General features: G+C 53.2%; 1 protein-coding gene across 1 annotated transcript; it reads left to right on the plus strand.

The window, feature by feature from the left end:
- Nucleotides 1-1,608: 1,608 nt before the first annotated feature.
- Nucleotides 1,609-15,816, plus strand: LOC122382329 (plexin-A1-like). The gene is made up of 18 exons (XM_043367521.1): nt 1,609-1,777; nt 2,256-2,453; nt 3,031-3,525; nt 3,962-4,090; nt 4,466-4,597; nt 4,925-5,101; nt 6,068-6,154; nt 6,588-6,750; nt 7,041-7,308; nt 7,661-7,801; nt 8,161-8,374; nt 8,678-8,840; nt 10,059-10,348; nt 10,708-10,979; nt 11,316-11,458; nt 11,754-11,899; nt 12,281-12,421; nt 14,339-15,816. Exons 1-18 carry the CDS (start codon nt 1,634-1,636, stop codon nt 14,372-14,374), a joined length of 3,339 nt encoding a protein of 1,112 aa, XP_043223456.1. The 5' UTR covers nt 1,609-1,633; the 3' UTR covers nt 14,375-15,816.
- Nucleotides 15,817-21,196: the final 5,380 nt, after the last annotated feature.

The following is a 21,196-nucleotide window of genomic DNA, read 5'->3' on the forward strand; positions in this document are numbered from 1 at the left end:
ATATCGTTTGCAGCCTGCCTACTTTTAATATGCAGAATAGTTAGCATATTTTATTTAATCGCCACGCTGGGGTCTTGGTGAGCAGATTGGGTGGGTCCAATCTGACACGGTAACGCTGTTGCCACTGGGCCGGAGCTGTTGTCATCGTCGTCGCCTGAACTTCCTCGTCCTTCGGCCTTCACTTTGGCTCGTTGGCTCAGGTTGGACTTACCGCCGTCGCTATCGCCCCTTCCATTGTCACCACCGCCCCTTATTCGCCATAGCCTTGCCCGAGTTGAATTCATGCCAGCCATCCAGATTAATTGTGGCAATGATGCATGGTGGCTAAATGCCGGTCCATTTGTCGCTCCGCTGTAAAAGTGTGGCGCGACAGGCGACCGAAATGTTCGCGAGCTGGTCGGCGCACGGATTTGTGTCCGCGTGTGTTCGTGGTGTGTGCAGGCTTGTTCCGTGTTCGTGCCTTTCTTTATTGATGGGAATAGGAAAGGCCGAGGGGAAGCCTTTGTCAAGTGGCTATGAAAAATTGCCTGACGTGCTGTGTGAGTGTTACTCGTGAAGTGGGGGCCGTCGTTCGTGTATCAAGCACCGTTTAGTGCCCGGTGCCTGTCCAGTTGGATATTGAATGCAGTGAGTACCGGCTAGTCTACCTGAGTCAGCAATCCGCAAAAGGCCGGCGACCAAATCTGATCTGGGCGTGGTGGGTTCTGTACCCGGTAAACTTCAACCGTACCTTAATGTGGCTATCCGGACTCCGTGGCATGAGTATCCAGAAGGCATTCGGTGACTCTTTTCGGACATGAATTCCAATGACGCTTTTATGTCTCTAATTATGCAAATATCTAACACGCGTGCATTTGGCTGTGGTCTGTGGACGCCTGTAGTGACTCTGGCCTTTGTGTCTATCTGCCCTTCGTGTTCGTTCTAGTTCGTGGTCTCATTATTTGGATCATTTTTGGTCCCTACCGTCACATGAAGCATGCGGCACTAATTGCTCGCGCGACCTCGATGGTATGATACAGCCCTCTGGATAGCCATAAAAGCAAATGACAAACCGCAGTGTCATCACATCGTCCACAAATTGCTCCTGAGGCCGCTCAATACGCAATGCTAGAACGGGCCGGACGAACACAACTATGAAATACAGTTTTGTGTTTTCATTTTATCTAAATGTGCAATGCGGTTTTGAGCGAAATAAATCCAGCAGGCACTATAATCTTTTTATTTTCCATCTTAATTAGTTTACTTAGAGACGTCAAACAGGAATTTGTTTACCTTTCAGTTGTTTTTAAACTGCTTTATGCGTTATTTTTTGTTATTATCCTTCGAAGTTTAAAGAAGACTTTGTATCTGTGGCACGGGTGAACAGTAAACACATTCCTTTGTTCTAAATTCAGGTATCAGCGTGCTCCACATTGGTAGCACAGGCCGAGGCTATTGGTGTGACCGATCAGCGGGTATGGACGGACCGCGGCTGTGACTGACCCCCGGCCCATTTCCGTGCTCTTGTGACCAGTGCCCCTGTGACCGGTCCCCTAGTCTGACCAAATCCCCGCCCCGTTGCAGCGCTCCTGTACCAGTGCTCGTTATGACCGATCTCCTTTCTGTCCCAGTGCTGGTGTACCAGTGCGCCCGCATGGCCGACAACTGTGGCGAGTGTCTGGCGCTCGAGCCGCGCTTCAACTGCGGCTGGTGCGAGTCGTCCGGACGCTGTGAGGTCAAGGACGAATGCGCCGCGCCGCCCTGGCTCGACCGCAGCAAGCCGTGCCCCAACCCGCGGGTACGAGTGTGAACCTCGTCCCCCACTATAACGACCAGTCGCCCGGGCTGAATGGACAGTCCTATACTTGGTAGAAGGAATGAAGATACCCTACAAAATTACCGCATGTAAATCGGTCAAGTGGTTGCTGAGATATTAGCCTCGCAAAAGCGTCCGCACGGGCTCATTCTCAAAAAGTTCCGTTAATCTACGAAAGACTCCGCTCGCTTCGCTTGCTCCGTAATAAGCTAAGAGCACGTCGGATAACGACAACTCAAGAAACTCAAGATTACCAAACGATATTTATTTTTAAATTACTTTTAAATACACAAAGCTTTCGGTCACATACGACCTTGATCACTGTGTTTCACATTGTGAAATCATCAATGTGAAATTGTGTAATCTTGAGTTTCTTGAGTTGTCGTTATCCAACTGTCATGGATACTTTACTAAGAGCCCGTCGCACCCCACCCTAACCGCTGCCTCCTCTCCGCTTTAGATTACCGACTTCAGTCCCAAGTCGGGTCCATACGAGGGCGGCACCAATATCACCATATCAGGCATCAACTTAGGGAAGACGTTCGAGGACATCTACGATCAAGTGACGGTGGCCGGCGTGCCCTGTAACCCGATCCGCGCCCTCTACAAGAAGACGCGACAGATTGTCTGCGAGGTAGACGGACCCGGCACCAACGAGGTACGAGTCAGTGAAGGTGGTGGCGGGCTGGGCGAGGGGGGGGGGGTCGGAGAATGGGGAAGAAGTGATTGTGTTGACTACGTGACATGTGGGCTGCCCGGAGCTAGGAAGGGTGGTACTGTGCAAGTGGTCCAGTTGACGATCTTGGCTGAGGCTATATTAGGATGAAATATTTTCTTTTGGCCGTGGATGATGTGCGACTCACAGCTGTGCGTGCCGTCTGTTTCTTGTACGTTGGTGAAAGTGGGGCTACTCAGCACTGTTGGCTGTATAATAATAGTGCTCTCTAGAATGGCACTATGTGATTTACCTGCTGGATGGGGAGATATGTGCAAAAGTTACGATGCACACAGCACTTACGTGTTTACCTCTCATTTTCCCTCCACAGTACCGCAGTGCCCCTGTAGTCGTCCGTGTGGTGGGTGTGACCCCCCCCGCCCCCCCCCCCCCCTTACAGTACCGCAGAGCCCCTGTAGTGGTCCGTGTGGTGGGCCTGACCCCCCCCCCCCTTACAGTACCGCAGCGCGCCAATGGTGGTCCGTGTGGTGGGCCTGACCTCCCCCCCCCCCTTCCACAGTACCGCAGCGCCCCTGTAGTCGTCCGTGTGGCCAGTTTCCGCGCCCAGTCGGCCGACAGCTACGAGTTCGTCGACCCTCGCATCTCTCGTATCGAGCCGACGCGCGGCCCGCGCTCCGGCGGCACCCACCTGCGCATCATCGGTGACCACATGGACGCTGGCTCGCGGGTGCGCGCTCAGCTGGGAGATCTGCCGTGCGAGGTGCGCGAGCGGGCCGCCACGTACGCGGTGTGTGTGACGGCGGCGGCGCCGCGGCCCGGCCCGCAGCCGCTCAGCATGACGTTCGACAGGACGCGCCGCCACCTGGCCGAGCCCAGCTACCAGTACGAGGAGGATCCGCGCGTGCTGGAGGTCAGCAGCGGCCCGAACCCGCAGGACAAGGTGCCCAAGGGCGTGCCGTCCGGCGGCGTCATCATCACCGTGCGCGGCGAGAACCTGCTGGTGGTGCAGCGGCCGCGGCTGGCCGTCCAGTACGCCGGAGACGAGTTCGTCAGCGTGAGTAGACGGGCTGTGGAGGGCTGGAGGGGTGGACAGGCTGGGAGTGGGTGAAGGTTTGGGATGGGAAAACAGGGTAGTCAGGTAAATAGATTGGTGATTCATGGGAAAATGGGGTGGATTGTAACTTCTAGCCATGTTGAACAAACTTTTTCTTCCACCTGTTTGGAAAAAAATCGTGATAAGACTCTTTGAATTGATGCAGTGTTACTGTCCCCCTGTCCCCATAAACTTGCGATAATCCGTGTCTGTTTCTGGTGCAGCAGCCATGTCGGGTGTTGGTTGATTGACTCCCTTTGACACCCCTAACCGGCGTTTCTCGTGCAGCAGCCGTGTCGTGTGCTGGGCGACGACCCCCTGCGGCCTCTGACTGTATCTGTGTCTGTCGGGTGGTGGTTGACGGACCCCCTGTGACTGTGTCGGTGTTTATGTGCAGCAGCCGTGTCGTGTGCTGGGTGACGAGCTGATGGAGTGCCGCTCGCCAGCCATCCCCAGCCACCCGCGGCCGCAGCAGATTCCCGCTCAGCGGCCCGAGAACCTTCACTACGGCTTCATCATGGACGACGTGAGTGACGCCCTGTGATGTGTGGGGCAGGGAGGGTGGGAGACTGGAACGACTACATATAACTGGAGCTTGTGAAGCGTAACGAAAGATTGTGCATCCGAGTTTATTTCGTCAACAGAATGAAATATAACTTAAATGGTGTCTTACTAGGAAAGTTCGGTCCTGTTTTGGCGTAGGCACCTACCTAATTACTTGAATTTCCTGCGAATCCACCACTGAATTTGCGCTCCCGTCTCTTCAGTAATGCTGCTCCATTTACACATGAAGATCGGGTAGCCTCCGGTGTATCGGTTTCTGCTGGCAGAGTGATCGACCGGTAGCTAATGTACGCGGTGTTCCTGCACTCTCTGATATTCCTCCCCCCTCCCTCCCTAGGTGCGCTCGGTGAGGAACCTCTCTGCGGCGAGCGGCGTGCGCCGATTCCAGCTCTACCCGGACCCCGTGTACAGTCCGTTCGAGGACGAGGACGGCGTCAAATACTACAAGAGCGACTACCTCACCATCAACGTGAGTGGACGTGGACAGCGGGGCCCAGTTTCAGCGGCAGGACGCGCGGCGATCGGGTGTAGGACGCTTTTGGAAACGATTGGAGTCTTTCACTGAAGTTGTGTTTCTTTTCTCACTGTTTTATAGGATCGTTTTATGCCCCTTTATTTTCGTGTGTGGGATGTATCAATTCCGAACTAATCACGATGGATGGATGAATAAATGGTTTTGGTCATCCGCCTGTCAATGTTCGTTAGATCCAGACAGCATTACGTAAGTTATTCTGTCGACAGACTCGGACAACTTCAAACCATTTGACTGATATGTCGCCCCTCCCATTTTCGGCAGGGCCGGAACCTGAACCTGGCCTGCCGCGACTCTGACGTCACAGTCCGGATCGGCACAGAGTTCTGCAACGTGACGTCACTCTCGCTCAATCAGCTGACGTGCAAGCCGCCCAAGAAGGCTCCTCTAGCCATTGGCGCCGACGGCCAGCCGACCGATGAGGAGCTGCCGCAAGTTATAGTACGTATTGCGACCGATAGATGGCAGGCGCCGCGCGCCGTATGGCCCATAGTTCATACTTCTGTCGCGTCCTTGTTCTACACTGTTTCTATCGTGCCATAAATTTTAGTGATTATTTATCGTTAGCCTTGTCCAATTATCCGGTTATAATTTGTGTTGAAAATCGGCCAGCGGAAGTGCTAAGTGCCGGTGTGTCGTTACCGCTGAGCTATGGGCCGGGTCGGTAAATCGATAGAAACTGCCATTGGCCGGTAGGTGGGTGGTTCTTGATTCTATATTCACTGGACTGTACCGCATCGTGTCGTGCTTTAGCTAACTGCGGTGTAAATAGCAATCGATGGCGGATGTGCATTTGATCCGTGTTTCCATCCTCAGGACGTGCCTATCCTCTCCCTTGCTCATCCATTCCTCTTCTGGGCTGGACGACCACCGAAAACCGGTGAGGGCAGCTCCTATAGGAGTGAGCCACACCGGGGTGACCGTTGAGTTGGTATCCTGTCTCTCGGTACGGAATGAGCCAAGGTGGTGCAACACCTGGTAGGCCTCCTTAGCTCAATGTCTCTCCTTTTCTTCTCGTCTCATTGCCCTCAATTCTGAAATGATCTTGCTGCACCGTAAGCGTCTAATCCTTACAGAGCTATCAGGTAAAGCGAAGTTTGCTGTAATTGAAGATACGGAGGATGTGTGTATTTTTAGAGGCATCAGCTTGCTGTTGTCAGGTTTCTGTTGTTGCGTATTCCTTTATCTCGTATACTCCATACATATACATATATATATATATATATATATATATATATATATATATATATATATATATATATATATATATATATATATATATATATATATATATATATATATATATATATATATATATATATATATATATATATATATATATATATATATATTATGTCCATCCTGTGATACCGTCTATCTAACTCTGTGTGTTCTGTGGCTCTTCAGGTGAGCATCGGCAGTCGCCTCAACTACACGATCGGACGGCTGTCGTACGCGGGACTGAACCCCGGCGGCGGCACGCTGCCACAACCGGTAAGGGGCGGGAACGCGGGACCTGGGGCTGCAGCTGCATTGGGCAGAGACGCGCGGGTTGTGTAGTGTCGTGTAGGGTAGTGGACTGGGCCCACAGCCGCTATGCCGAAGGGGGACGGATGAGGTGGATGGGGTGGCGCAGTAATGTGTCGTCTTGCTGGCCCTGCCACTGTAGCGTAGCGGAGGGCTTCATCGAGCCTGCCTCCTTGGCGTGTGCTGTATGTCGCATCAGTAAAGCGATGTCTTGTGTGGTTGACATGCTTGCTTTGTAAACACTGGTAGTTGAACTGCCTGTTATTCTCACTTTGAAAACTGTGACAAGTCAATGCAAGAGCACCATCTGTTCAGACGCTCGCCGGCGTTCATATCGCCCTATCCCCGTGTGTTTTCACCTTCACTCAATCTCACCAACCCATTCCCCTGACCTCCCCAGGTGATAATCGGCGTGGCGGTGGCAGCCTTTCTGCTGGTGCTAGCCGTCATCGCCATCCTCATCGCCTACAAACGCAAGTCGTCAGAGTCCTCCCGCGTGCTGAAGAACATGCAGGAGCAGATGGATGTGCTGGAGCTCAGGGTGGCCGCTGAGTGCAAGGAAGGTGCGTGGATGATTAAGGTTTGCGTTTTAGCTGCCCTGAGGAATAATGGGCTGCAAGTTTCGTGCAGTTACGTGTGGTGTTGGTGGATGGATTCCTCCGTCTATCAATTAAAAACGATTCCCATATCATTCTTATCAGGTATGATTAGTTTTTGGGATAAAAAACGGCTAATGAAAACAGCTATTACTCGATTGGATAAGTCGCGTTCTGCGAAGACGACGCCAGTTGTAAAGAGTTTCTCGAAGCTCCTTGGCGTTTTCTTGTGTTCTAACGCGTCTCGCGTTTCGCAGCATTCGCGGAGCTGCAGACGGAGATGACGGACCTGACCTCGGACATCACCGGCATCGGCATCCCGTTCCTCGAGTACCGCGCCTACTGCATGAAGATCCTCTTCCCCAGTCAGGAGGACCACCCGGTACTGCAGTGGGCTAACCGGCCCGATCTGCAGCGCCGAGAGAAGGGACTGAGGCTGTTCGGACAGCTCATCATCAACAAGACGTTCCTGCTGCTCTTTATACGGACCCTGGAGAGCAACCGATACTTCAGCATGAGGGACAGGTGGGTGTACCGAGAGGACTGCGTCCCTCTCACTCGGTGAACGGTGAACTAGGAACTAGGCAGTGACTCGCTGGTGTTAGTGCAGCGATCCGACGTGTCTTGCCTGCCCCGTTCAATTGACCAGGATCGTGTGTTCCTCGGGCACTGTCGGTTAACACGCCGCCTGCTGTGTTACCATGTTATGGTAACAGTGTCACCGTGTGTGTTACTCAGGGTGAACTTGACTTCTTTCCTTCCCCCGGACCATCAAACTCTGTTTCCCTTGTGATTAGAAACGTTGCCTCCATCACTGATCACGGTGACTCTCGTTTATCGGCCTATACCACCAGCTAACTCTGACCGTCTCCTCCAGGGTAAACGTGGCGTCCCTAATCATGGTGACACTCCAGTGTCGAATGGAATACTCCACCGACATCCTGAAGACGCTGCTCAACGAGCTGATCGAAAAGTGCACCGAGGGCAACGGGTCGCACCCCAAACTGCTGCTCAGGAGGTATGTATCGAGGGAATGGGTATAAAAACTCGAGCACCTAGCCGCTCCTTAGGGACTATCAGGCACGCCTAGAGGGGATATAGACATTCATGTCTCGTGTTAGTTTGCATATAGGGTGAAGTACGTATTGCAATCTTGGCGGGGCAATCGCGGATATTAGTTTCTCCGGTCAGGGCTGCCTAGCGTCATTCGTTTTGAGTTCCTAGCCCGATGATCATATATGAGCATTGTGTGATCGTGAATTTTACCATCAAACTATTTACTACCCAATCCCTCCCCGCTCCAACTGTGAACAACATGCACACCGTGCCCACCTGATTCGCTCCGCCCGCTGACCGCCCTCCCTCCTGCGCCACCAGGACCGAGTCGGTGGCCGAGAAAATGCTCTCCGCCTGGTTCACCTTCCTGCTGTACAAGTTCCTGCGCGAGTGCGCCGGCGAGCCGCTGTACCTGCTGTACCGCGCCATCAAACAGCAGGTGGACAAGGGCCCGGTGGACGCCGTGACCAGCGAGGCGCGCTACTCGCTCTCCGAGGAGAAACTCATCCGACAACAGATCGACTTCACATACATGGTGAGGGAGGCGGGGGAGAGGCGTGGAAGTGGGTTTGGTGGGGAGAGGGAGCCAAGTGAAGGGGTGAAGGGGTTCGCGGAACGGAGCTCATCAAGGGCTAGACACTTTTATAGAGGGCATTGCAGTTTTTATATTTCGTCTAGACATCAAAAGCTGCGGTTGCGTAGTTTTTTTTTTAGTAGAATGAATTTTGCTTCAGAGACTGAAAAGATCAGATGAGAGCGGTAGCTGTCTCGCTACTGTGTGACCTGACCAGTCCTCCCCCTACTATTCCAGACGGTGTACGTCTCGATGCCGACACAGACTGTCTACGTGTCCGGTCTGGACCCGCACCAGGACAACGTGGACATCCCTGTCCGTGTCCTCAACACGGACACCATCAGTCAGACCAAGGAGAAGAGTCTCGACTCCATCTACCGGTCCACGCCGTTCTCCATGAGGCCGCGGAAGGAGGACCTCGACCTCGGTAAGAGAGACGCACGAGGGGGTAAGGCAGACGTAGATGGCAGGATGGTGATGTGTGTTAGAGGGAGACAGTGGGATAGGTGTGTGGGGGACAGGGGAGTCTGGACGTTTGTGAGGAGTAGGGGTTGTTGAAAATAGCGTTGAGAGCTTGGATCATCCATATCGAACTGGCTCATTGATCGACTCTGTTCGCTCTAAGCTGGAGTACACTAGTCTCCCCGGTCTCCTCTTACCCACACATGCAGACTGTCACCTGCAATGATAATCTGATGTCGCTTCACCATGTAGACTAAAGGCCGCCGTCCACTGTGCGGAACGCTTGCGGTCCGTACGGAATTTAACACAGAGCCCTATGGGCGCATCCGGTCCGTACGGAAATCGTGTGCGTTCCGTGCGGACCGCATCCGAACGGCAATCAGCTGTTGATTTTCCGTCAGCTCTCCGCATGCGTTTCGGAAGCGGTTGCAACGGAAACGAGATAACAAAGTCCGACATGTTGAACTTTTCTGCGGAGAACGCAGGCGGAACGGACGCGGACAGGTACAGTCTTCCGTGTTTGAGTTTTCAATTGCAAATTTAAGAAATAATTTCAACTCTTTCAAGATGAAGTAAGTAAACATAATTTCTTTGACATGGCAGCACTATGTTATGCTAGTCAATTGCTATATTTTCTTTTGTAATAACTGATAATTGTTCTTCACACATTGTTAGCAAGTGTCCGTGAGCTTTCCGGATGCGGTCCGGATGCGGTCAGCGTGCGGCGACATTCCTGACGGACTCCGGACGGAATTCCGTCACAGTGGACGGCGGCCTTAACCCAGGCCTCTCCCCGTTCGTTTACACAGAGTGGCGGACGGGCAACTCTGGCCGTCTGATGTAGACTAATCCTCTCCTTATCCACTTACAGAGTGGCGGACGGGCAACTCTGGCCGTCTGATGTAGACTAACCATCTCCTTATCCACTTACAGAGTGGCGGACGGGCAACTCTGGCCGTCTGATGTAGACTAACCCTCTCCTTATCCATTAATAGAGTGGCGGACGGGCAACTCTGGCCGTCTGATGTAGGCTAACTCTCTCCTTATCCACTTACAGAGTGTCGGACGGGCAACTCTGGCCGTCTGATGCAGGCTAACTCTCTCCTTATCCACTTACAGAGTGGCGGACGGGCAACTCTGGCCGTCTGATGTAGACTAACCCTCTCCCCGTTCGTTGTTACAGAGTGGCGGACGGGCAACTCTGGCCGCCTGATCCTCTACGACGAGGACTCCACCACCAAACTGGAGAGCGGCTGGAAGAAGCTCAACACACTGTCACACTACCGCGTGCCCGACGGCGCGCTGCTCACCCTGGTGCCCAAGCAGAGCTCCCTGTACAACATCAGCATCCTGTCGGAGAAGTCGGACAAGTCGCACAAGTACGAGACGCTGAATCAGGCCAAGTACGGCGGCGCGCAGAGTCCGCCACTCAGCCGAGCCATGAGCCCCACCAACCACGAGAGTGGCATCAAGGTTAGTAGTTGGTGCTGTTGGGTGACATTGGGGTCAGGAAGGGGACGGCGCGGGATCATCACCATCAGCATTCCTTCATAAGGATCTTTTGCCGAAATGTTTGCAGTAAAGGTTTTCAAGATGATTTGTAGGATGGCTACGCGTCCTATGTTTGATAGTAGTGACACAGGTTATGTTGTTCCGAATGCACAAATGCATTGATCGCTTCATTTGCCCAATGGAGTCGTTGGACAAGGAGTCCTCATTCCCTTACCGCTGATGTCCAATGCAACTTCTCAGTCGCATTCATCGTCTTGACTTGGCCGTCCACTTTATGTGTGACCCATCTCAGTATCTGACCACCCCGTCCCTCTCTGCAGGTGTGGCACTTGGTGCGACACTCCGAGTCGGAGCAGCGCGACGGCGAGCGCAGCAACAAGATGGTCTCGGAGATCTACCTGACGCGCCTGCTGGCCACCAAGGGCACCCTGCAGAAGTTCATGGACGATCTGTTCGAGACCATCTTCAGCACGGCGCACCGCGGCTCGGCGCTGCCGCTGGCCATCAAGTACATGTTTGACTTCCTGGACGACCAGGCGCTGCTGTACGGCATCACCGACCCGGATACGGTGCACACGTGGAAAAGCAACAGGTTAGGGAGGGGTGGGGCGGGACTCGGTAGGGGACATGGAAAGGAGTGGAAGGGACCCGGGAAGAGGAGTAACGGCACGGCAGGGGACGATGGTAGAGCGTGAGGGTTACGGAAGAAAGACATGGGGAGAGAAGTAGAGAGTTGAAATGAGCGAGACGGTCCGATGTCGTAGGACCTCTTGAACAGCTCTTTCGGCAGTCATTCATCGCATGTATGCTCAATTGTTCAATAAAAATGTTCCTATAATGAATTTTCCTGAGCCGACTGATTACCGTGAATGCGGCGGCTGCCTGTGAGACGGTGTACTGACGTGTGTCTCCTTTCGTTCGTTCGCAGCTTGCCACTGCGGTTCTGGGTGAACCTCATCAAGAACCCGAACTTCGTGTTCGACATCCACAAGTCCAACATCGTCGACTCGTGTCTGTCCGTGGTGGCGCAGACCTTCATGGACTCGTGCTCAACCACCGACAACAAGCTCGGTACGTAGCGCCGCCCTTACACCAGAGTCGTCATGCTTACACCGACCTCCGTGTTGTAGGTGGTCAGTCCAATTTGTCCGCTTTCACGAAGGTCCACTTGGACCGTTGCCTACCTGGGGGCTGTCTTAGCATGCTCAGTTTTACGTGCAGGCATCGGCTATCGCGTGCTCCGATAATACTCCGGACGATATTTTAGAGTTGTAGAGCGATGAGGTGGTTGTCGGTGTCGGTACATCACATCTCTGATTGCAAGTTATGTGTCGTGTATCTTATGTTATTTGTTATTTATTCACAGGCAAGGACTCGCCGTCGAGCAAGCTGCTGTACGCCAAGGACATCCCGATCTACAAGGAGTGGGTGACCAAGTACTACGACGACATCAAGAGGATGCCGGCCATCTCCGACCAGGACATGAACGCCATGCTGGCAGAGGAGAGCAGGGTAAGTCAGTCGGGGTAGTTATCTGAGAATCTTCTGCACTCTGGGGTTTGAGACTGGTTGTCTTTTCGCTGAAGACGCCCATATTGTTTCATGATGAACAGCAGTTAAGGGCCAATTATGCTTTTTTCGGGTTCTGCTCTTCAGAATCTGTTAGAACGTTGCCAGTATTTACTTTCAACCTCACGCGCGAAGACTTGCATCCGACCTTCTATCTCTATATATTTCGTTTGCTCTTTCTTTATCCCTCTTGCTCTTTCCCTGTACTTTTTTCTAAAAGTTCAATTTCTCTTGTCATTTTACCCCTCTCCCATTCTCTTTCTCTCCTCCCAAAATGCCGCCCTTTCCACTGTAATTCTGACCGTCCCTCTCCCCTTCCTTCAGCTGCACCAACAGGAGTTCAACACCAACTGCGCGCTGCACGAGCTGTACGTGTACGCGGACAAGTACAGCGGCCAGCTGATGGCCAACCTCGAGGAGGACGAGTTCTCCAGTCGACAGCGGCTCGCGCTCAAACTCGAGCAGGTCAGTGTGTGGGGACTGAGTCTGGGGCGCGGCTGGGGTAGGAGACGATAGCATAGTAGTTGCCGAGGACTGAAATTCTCTCAGTCCTCATCAGTCTCAGTCATCACAGTCGTTACAGTGATGTGCTCAGCATTGTTGCGGGGCAGGATAGATCATTTTCAGTGGCCATTAAGGTTTGTTAGCGAACGTAGTTTTGAGATGTACAGCCCACCGCTAAAGTAATGGGTGGTTTTACCAATCTCAACGGATGGCTTTGACCAACGATTTTTTAATGCGGACTGATTGAAAAGAAGACGTCAATAGATAAAGTTGTAGCTGCAAGGGTGAAGATACATGTAAGCTACATTTAACCCTCGCCCATGTAGGGGGGGGGGGGTTGGTGCAACCCCCCCCCCCTGAGGTTTTTCGGAAATAGTGCAAAAACGGCGGCGCGCAGCGCCGCCAAATTTTGGGTACCTTATGGGGCAAACCTTGCGCATCTTTTGATAAAAAAAATTGACAGGGTCATGTCAGGTCACGGAGTTATGACGTCACAAAGGGAACAGCCTCCGGCCGGATTTTCACAAACTGAGTGCCAACGCCCGAGGTTTCCTGCCGGTGGTACGGACATCGGTTGATGGATCGTGATGAAACTTCCCATGCATGTTGGGGCAAGTATTGGCTATCATATGGTATAAGAAACTTGACCGGGTCAGGTCAGGTCACGGAGCTATGACGTCACAAGAGGAACAGCGTCCGGTACTATTTTTGAAAAGCGCCCGAACCACTATTTTGCTAATTCTTGTATAACTATTCTATTTTCACCTCAATGGGAATATGCAGCAATATTAGCTTCTATAGGGAGCAAATGGACCTTCCAAATCCAAAAATACAATCAGATTTCAAAAATTTAAATTTTGATTTTTCGAATTTCTGCCGCCGACTGTGACCTTGCCGACTTCCGGCGCTCCCAACGCGCCATTTTTAGAGCTAGGGAAACGAAATGCATACCAAACGATAGAGAATTGATCAAGGAACACAATAGTGAAGGTTTCAAGTCGATATCTCCCACCGTTTTGCCGCAATCGCCGCGGAAAGTTGAAAAAAGTCTATTTTTCCGAAAATTTGACCTTTGACCGGTCAAAAGTAGGTCAAATGTTGACCTAGGACCAAAAAATATACCACCAATCGCGAGATCTCGGCGAGAGCAATCCGTTGGTCTTTTCCGCTAAGCTCTACGACGCTCCGTTTTCAAACGCCAAGGGGGGGGGGTCGCACCAATCCCCCCCCCCCTGCATGGGCGAAGGTGGCAGATCGCCGTTTACGGGCGAGGGTTAAAGGCTCGTTGCAGTCTGGCTAATCGTTCCTAGGCTTCAGAAGCAGAACATACCCATGAGTGAAACCCCACATTACTTCTGCTGTGGACTGTTCAGTCCACAGCAGAAGTAATGTTTGGTTTCACTCATGGGTATGTTCTGCTTCTGAAGCCTAGGAACGATTAGCCAGACTGCAACGAGCCTTTAAATGTAGCTTACATGTATATTCACCCTTGCAGCTACAACTTTATCTATTGACGTCTTCTTTTCAATTAGTCCGCATTAAAAAATCGTTGGTCAAAGCCATCCGTTGAGATTGGTAAAACCACACATTACTTTAGCGGTGGGCTGTACGTTTTCCTAGAAAGCTTTGTAATCAATATCGAGTTAACGGGTATGGGACAAAGTGTCCCGTTTCGTTTGTCAGTTACCAGCTCGTTACAGACTGTTAATGAGTCGGTTTCTGAGAATGTGCCGCAGCGGTGGACGTCATTGCCTTCACCGCTCCGTCGTGCCGTCCATTAGCGCTCGGCTCCCGTCACCGAGTTCTGGGTAGCAGCGCTAACCCTTTCCTCACAGTCCGTCAACCCCTGTCTAACAGCGCCCTCCCTGCCGTTCACAGGTGCACAAGATAATGGCCGGCGAGCCGGACCCCTGACAGTTACAGTCCGGCGTTCTCGAGTGGACCGGCTGGAACGGAGAGTGGCAGTAGACGGCCGGTCCGCTCGGCCGGCCGGCCGACACCGGGCGGTCGACGGCCTCTGAGAGCGCCAAAAGCCAACGCCGGGTCACAAAGCTGGGTCACAACGCCGGGTCACAGAGCTGGGTCACAACGCCGGGCCACAGCGCGGGGTACAGCGCTGGGACATCGTGACAAGCCAGATGGGCCGAATGACGGGCCTTGGAAGGGATGGCGAGCCGCTGGCAGGGATGACACCTCTATGGATGGATAGATTGGCACGCCGGAGACCTGACGGGGTTTAGACGGGCGTCTCTGCCTGTAACGCAGCTCTCCGGTTCGCCCGGCTGCCACCGCCGCGTCCCGCCCCCCACTCAGTGAGCCGCTGTTCCCACTCCGCCCGTCGGTCCCCGCCACTCCGTGTGTATGTGTGTACATGTGAACTGTATCTGACCCCAAGCGACTACGTGAGTGTGTCTTCACAATCAAAACGGGCGCCGAAGACTGGTGAAGTATGGGCGACGGCCGGGGCCGCCGCGTCTCCGCCAATTGTGATACTTATTCTGAATATCAAATGGTGTTTTCTATGGCGTGTATGTGCGCGGCCGTGGCGTGTCTCCGTGTCGCGTGCGCAGCCGCCCGCCGCTGGTCCCGCCTGCCCGCCTCTGTTGTCGCCACTCTCCGACTGTCTTTGTTGCTCAATGGGGCCATCTTCCAGGGGCGCCGCGCCGCCCGGGTGTGTGTGTGTCTGTGTGCGGGACATGCGTCTGTACATAGACGGCCGAATAGCTTACAGCCCATCGTGTCACAAACCGAGCAGCAATATGTCTCCGCACCGCGGCCGTGCTGTCTGCAGCCGTCGACTCGCTCGCCCAGAAGCTGATATTGTGTTCATATTCATTTTTTCACGGTAGCGCTATTCGCAACGAACTCGCTGTATTCCATTGTGCGGGCGGTAGGCAGGGATCATTTGTACTGAGCCGTGGTGCTGGAGGCTGGACGGCGGCCGGCGCTGTCTCCCCGGCTCTGACTGCAGGGAGCGGTGTATTGGACGGCGGTACGGCCGACCTCTCCCCCTGCCGGCCGCTGTCGGCACAGCAGCCCCTGTGTGTGTGCGTGTGTATGACGGCCGCCTGTTTTAGGGGCCGCCCCCTCAATGTCCTACTCTCTGACACCGGACCGGGCTGCGGCCGGTGTACCGGGTCGCGGCGCCCGCCGGCTGGCCGCCTTTTACCGGATCTAGTCTCAGCCGATCGGCAGCGCCCGAGGCCGGCGGCGACCTGCGCCGCGGCCGACGGCAGCACAACGGGCAGGCGCGCCGGGCGCCGGCCGTTCATTGTTATCTTATGTATGTACGTGTTTGTATTTGTATTTGTGTACATCGCGCTCATTGCGTAAATACATTTTTCAATGAAGGTGTAGACGGTGGTTTGCTGTTAAGTATTTGCGGAGTGGTGTGAGAAAGCTTGAGTCAAGTGACACAACGTGGTCGATAGATGAAGAGGCCATCGGGGAACATTTGTGATTTCGCTGTAACGTTCTCAGTAAGCAATGAAAGGTAGTGATTATATACGGCCTTGGTGATTATTGCATATTTACATCGCAGGTCCCTGAAAGGGCCGCAGATTGGTGCTCTGAGTCTGGTCTGAGCTGCTGAAGCGCGCACGTGTATAAACCCGCCGCACGTTTGCTTTGCTTCAACAAAGTGTGTCCTGTCCACTGATTTCACCTAATGCCAACACTGGGCGTCGCCTGTTACGTCGCTGTGTGGGTGGATCCCAGCGCTGGAGATGACGTTTGGTTTGACCACTGCTTTCCGCTGACACCTCTCGGCCCGCTGTGTGTGCACAAAGCAGCTGTACACGACGGTTAAATATTGGACTGGGACCAATAGCGGTGGGAGGGGCCACTTCAGCTGTGAGAGGAGGCTATCGGGTCGGCATGTGGCGAGTATTGGGTCGACAGGTTTAGGTATAGTATGTCTAAAAAGAATGTCCCCTCGCCACCACGCGGCGCTGGTGTCGCGAGCCGGTAGTTGGCTGAATCCGGATCAAACCACGCATTCCCATGCGCTGGGCGACAGCTACGCAGTGGCTGATAGTAGCGTAATCCCGAACCTTCGTGACACGACCTCGGGAAGGAGGGAGGGGTGTGGGCGGGGAGCGCGTGGTGCGCTCCCCCGCCCGCTAAGGAAGGGTGCGCCGCGCGGCGCGCGGTATAGGCTGGCGGCTGTCTCGGCCAAAGGGCAGGGGTCACACACCAAGCCAACGAGTGCTGATGAGGGTTCGTAGGGACTGTGAAGTTTTGCCACGTTTGACACGTTTGCTACGGGTGCCACGTTTAGCGACGTGCCTGAGCCAAAAGGGAGCGTTGAAGAAAAAACATCTGGTTAACCACATCGTGGTAATAGAGTGTGCCAATGCAGGCCTTCATGACCATAAACAGCTTTTCTAAGTTCGCAGAGGCCACCATTGAACAACAATATCCGGATCGAAGTTAACGATGCCGAGCTACTATCGCTGCAAAAACACTCCTGGAAATTTGTGAAAGAAAAATACACTCGTCATTTCTGTTTTTGCTATTTTAATGTTTTGTTTTAGTTTTCCTTTAATTGATCAGAAAGAAAAACAAAATTGTAATTAAAAGGAAATTTTACATTATTTTCATAAAGTGAGGACTTTGGATAGTTCATCTTTGGTAGACGCCCAATAAACAATAGTGTTCGCCGAGGAAACTTATAACGCGTTAACCAGGTCAGGGTCAGGTATGTCCGTGAAGTTAGCGTCAGCAACAGCAACGAATACAGCGTCGGATTCAGAATCGCTTAAAAAACTCATATTTGGTCAATTGGGGGACGGGGAGCAAGAATATGACCTTTATTTGGCCCTAGCTCTTACCCCTTACCCCTTAATCGGCCCTTAAAGGAAGGGGCGCGTCAAAAGTGCCTCAAGGGTTCGTCTGATCGCCAAAATAACGGTCGCAATCGATTCCCCGGGTCAATATCTAGCCGCAGCCTCGGGTTCCAGATGTGTGCAACTTACCCCTTACCCCTTAATCGGCCCTTAAAGGAAGGGGCGCGCCAAAAGTGCCTCAAGGGTTCGTCTGATCGCCAAAATAAGGGTCGTAATCGATTCCTCGGGTCAATATCTAGCCGCAGCCTCGGGTTCCAGATGTGTGCAACTTACCCCTTACCCCTTAATCGGCCCTTAAAGGAAGGGGCGCGTCAAAAGTGCCTCAAGGGTTCGTCTGATCGCCAAAATAAGGGTCGCAATCGATTCCCCGGGTCAATATCTAGCCGCAGCCTCGGGTTCCAGATGTGTGCAACTTACCCCTTACCCCTTAATCGGCCCTTAAAGGAAGGGGCGCGTCAAAAGTGCCTCAAGGGTTCGTCTGATCGCCAAAATAAGGGTCGCAATCGATTCCTCGGGTCAATATCTAGCCGCAGCCTCGGGTTCCAGATGTGTGCAACTTACCCCTTACCCCTTAATCGGCCCTTAAAGGAAGGGGCGCGTCAAAAGTGCCTCAAGGATTCGTCTGATCGCCAAAATAAGGGTCGCAATCGATTCCTCGGGTCAATATCTAGCCGCAGCCTCGGGTTCCAGATGTGTGCAACTTACCCCTTACCCCTTAATCGGCCCTTAAAGGAAGGGGCGCGTCAAAATTGCCTCAAGGGTTCGTCTGATCGCCAAAATAAGGGTCGCAATCGATTCCTCGGGTCAATATCTAGCCGCAGCCTCGGGTTCCAGATGTGTGCAACTTACCCCTTACCCCTTAATCGGCCCTTAAAGGAAGGGGCGCGTCAAAAGTGCCTCAAGGGTTCGTCTGATCGCCAAAATAACGGTCGCAATCGATTCCCCGGGTCAATATCTAGCCGCAGCCTTGGGTTCCAGATGTGTGCAACTTACCCCTTACCCCTTAATCGGCCCTTAAAGGAAGGGGCGCGCCAAAAGTGCCTCAAGGGTTCGTCTGATCGCCAAAATAAGGGTCGCAATCGATTCCTCGGGTCAATATCTAGCCGCAGCCTCGGGTTCCAGATGTGTGCAACTTACCCCTTACCCCTTAATCGGCCCTTAAAGGAAGGGGCGCGTCAAAAGTGCCTCAAGGGTTCGTCTGATCGCCAAAATAAGGGTCGCAATCGATTCCCCGGGTCAATATCTAGCCGCAGCCTCGGGTTCCAGATGTGTGCAACTTACCCCTTACCCCTTAATCGGCCCTTAAAGGAAGGGGCGCGTCAAAAGTGCCTCAAGGATTCGTCTGATCGCCAAAATAAGGGTCGCAATCGATTCCTCGGGTCAATATCTAGCCGCAGCCTCGGGTTCCAGATGTGTGCAACTTACCCCTTACCCCTTAATCGGCCCTTAAAGGAAGGGGCGCGTCAAAATTGCCTCAAGGGTTCGTCTGATCGCCAAAATAAGGGTCGCAATCGATTCCTCGGGTCAATATCTAGCCGCAGCCTCGGGTTCCAGATGTGTGCAACTTACCCCTTACCCCTTAATCGGCCCTTAAAGGAAGGGGCGCGTCAAAAGTGCCTCAAGGGTTCGTCTGATCGCCAAAATAACGGTCGCAATCGATTCCCCGGGTCAATATCTAGCCGCAGCCTCGGGTTCCAGATGTGTGAAACTTACCCCTTACCCCTTAATCGGCCCTTAAAGGAAGGGGCGCGTCAAAAGTGCCTCAAGGGTTCGTCTGATCGCCAAAATAAGGGTCGCAATCGATTCCCCGGGTCAATATCTAGCCGCAGCCTCGGATTCCAGATGTGTGCAACTTACCCCTTACCCCTTAATCGGCCCTTAAAGGAAGGGGCGCGTCAAAAGTGCCTCAAGGGTTCGTCTGATCGCCAAAATAAGGGTCGCAATCGATTCCCCGGGTCAATATCTAGCCGCAGCCTCGGGTTCCAGATGTGTGCAACTTACCCCTTACCCCTTAATCGGCCCTTAAAGGAAGGGGCGCGTCAAAAGTGCCTCAAGGGTTCGTCTGATCGCCAAAATAAGGGTCGCAATCGATTCCTCGGGTCAATATCTAGCCGCAGCCTCGGGTTCCAGATGTGTGCAACTTACCCCTTACCCCTTAATCGGCCCTTAAAGGAAGGGGCGCGTCAAAAGTGCCTCAAGGGTTCGTCTGATCGCCAAAATAAATGTCGCAATCGATTCCCCGGGTCAATATCTAGCCGCAGCCTCGGGTTCCAGATGTGTGCAACTTACCCCTTACCCCTTAATCGGCCCTTAAAGGAAGGGGCGCGTCAAAAGTGCCTCAAGGGTTCGTCTGATCGCCAAAATAACGGTCGCAATCGATTCCCCGGGTCAATATCTAGCCGCAGCCTCGGGTTCCAGATGTGTGCAACTTACCCCTTACCCCTTAATCGGCCCTTAAAGGAAGGGGCGCGTCAAAAGTGCCTCAAGGGTTCGTCTGATCGCCAAAATAAGGGTCGCAATCGATTCCCCGGGTCAATATCTAGCCGCAGCCTCGGGTTCCAGATGTGTGCAACTTACCCCTTACCCCTTAATCGGCCATTAAAGGAAGGGGCGCGTCAAAAGTGCCTCAAGGGTTCGTCTGATCGCCAAAATAAGGGTCGCAATCGATTCCCCGGGTCAATATCTAGCCGCAGCCTCGGGTTCCAGATGTGTGCAACTTACCCCTTACCCCTTAATCGGCCCTTAAAGGAAGGGGCGCGCCAAAAGTGCCTCAAGGGTTCGTCTGATCGCCAAAATAAGGGTCGCAATCGATTCCTCGGGTCAATATCTAGCCGCAGCCTCGGGTTCCAGATGTGTGCAACTTACCCCTTACCCCTTAATCGGCCCTTAAAGGAAGGGGCGCGTCAAAAGTGCCTCAAGGGTTCGTCTGATCGCCAAAATAAGGGTCGCAATCGATTCCCCGGGTCAATATCTAGCCGCAGCCTCGGGTTCCACATGTGTGCAACTTACCCCTTACCCCTTAATCGGCCCTTAAAGGAAGGGGCGCGTCAAAAGTGCCTCAAGGGTTCGTCTGATCGCCAAAATAAGGGTCGCAATCGATTCCCCGGGTCAATATCTAGCCGCAGCTTCGGGTTCCAGATGTGTGCAACTTACCCCTTACCCCTTAATCGGCCCTTAAAGGAAGGGGCGCGTCAAAAGTGCCTCAAGGGTTCGTCTGATCGCCAAAATAAGGGTCGCAATCGATTCCTCGGGTCAATATCTAGCCGCAGCCTCGGGTTCCAGATGTGTGCAACTTACCCCTTACCCCTTAATCGGCCCTTAAAGGAAGGGGCGCGTCAAAATTGCCTCAAGGGTTCGTCTGATCGCCAAAATAAGGGTCGCAATCGATTCCTCGGGTCAATATCTAGCCGCAGCCTTGGGTTCCAGATGTGTGCAACTTACCCCTTACCCCTTAATCGGCCCTTAAAGGAAGGGGCGCGTCAAAAGTGCCTCAAGGGTTCGTCTGATCGCCAAAATAACGGTCGCAATCGATTCCCCGGGTCAATATCTAGCCGCAGGCTCGGGTTCCAGATGTGTGCAACTTACCCCTTACCCCTTAATCGGCCCTTAAAGGAAGGGGCGCGTCAAAAGTGCCTCAAGGGTTCGTCTGATCGCCAAAATAAGGGTCGCAATCGATTCCCTGGGTCAATATCTAGCCGCAGCCTCGGGTTCCAGATGTGTGCAACTTACCCCTTACCCCTTAATCGGCCCTTAAAGGAAGGGGCGCGCCAAAAGTGCCTCAAGGATTCGTCTGATCGCCAAAATAAGGGTCGCAATCGATTCCTCGGGTCAATATCTAGCCGCAGCCTCGGGTTCCAGATGTGTGCAACTTACCCCTTACCCCTTAATC

The sequence above is a fragment of the Amphibalanus amphitrite genome, unplaced genomic scaffold (genome assembly GCF_019059575.1).
Source record: "Amphibalanus amphitrite isolate SeventyFive unplaced genomic scaffold, NRLGWU_Aamphi_draft 000137F_arrow, whole genome shotgun sequence".
Lineage (NCBI taxonomy): Eukaryota > Metazoa > Arthropoda > Thecostraca > Balanomorpha > Balanidae > Amphibalanus > Amphibalanus amphitrite.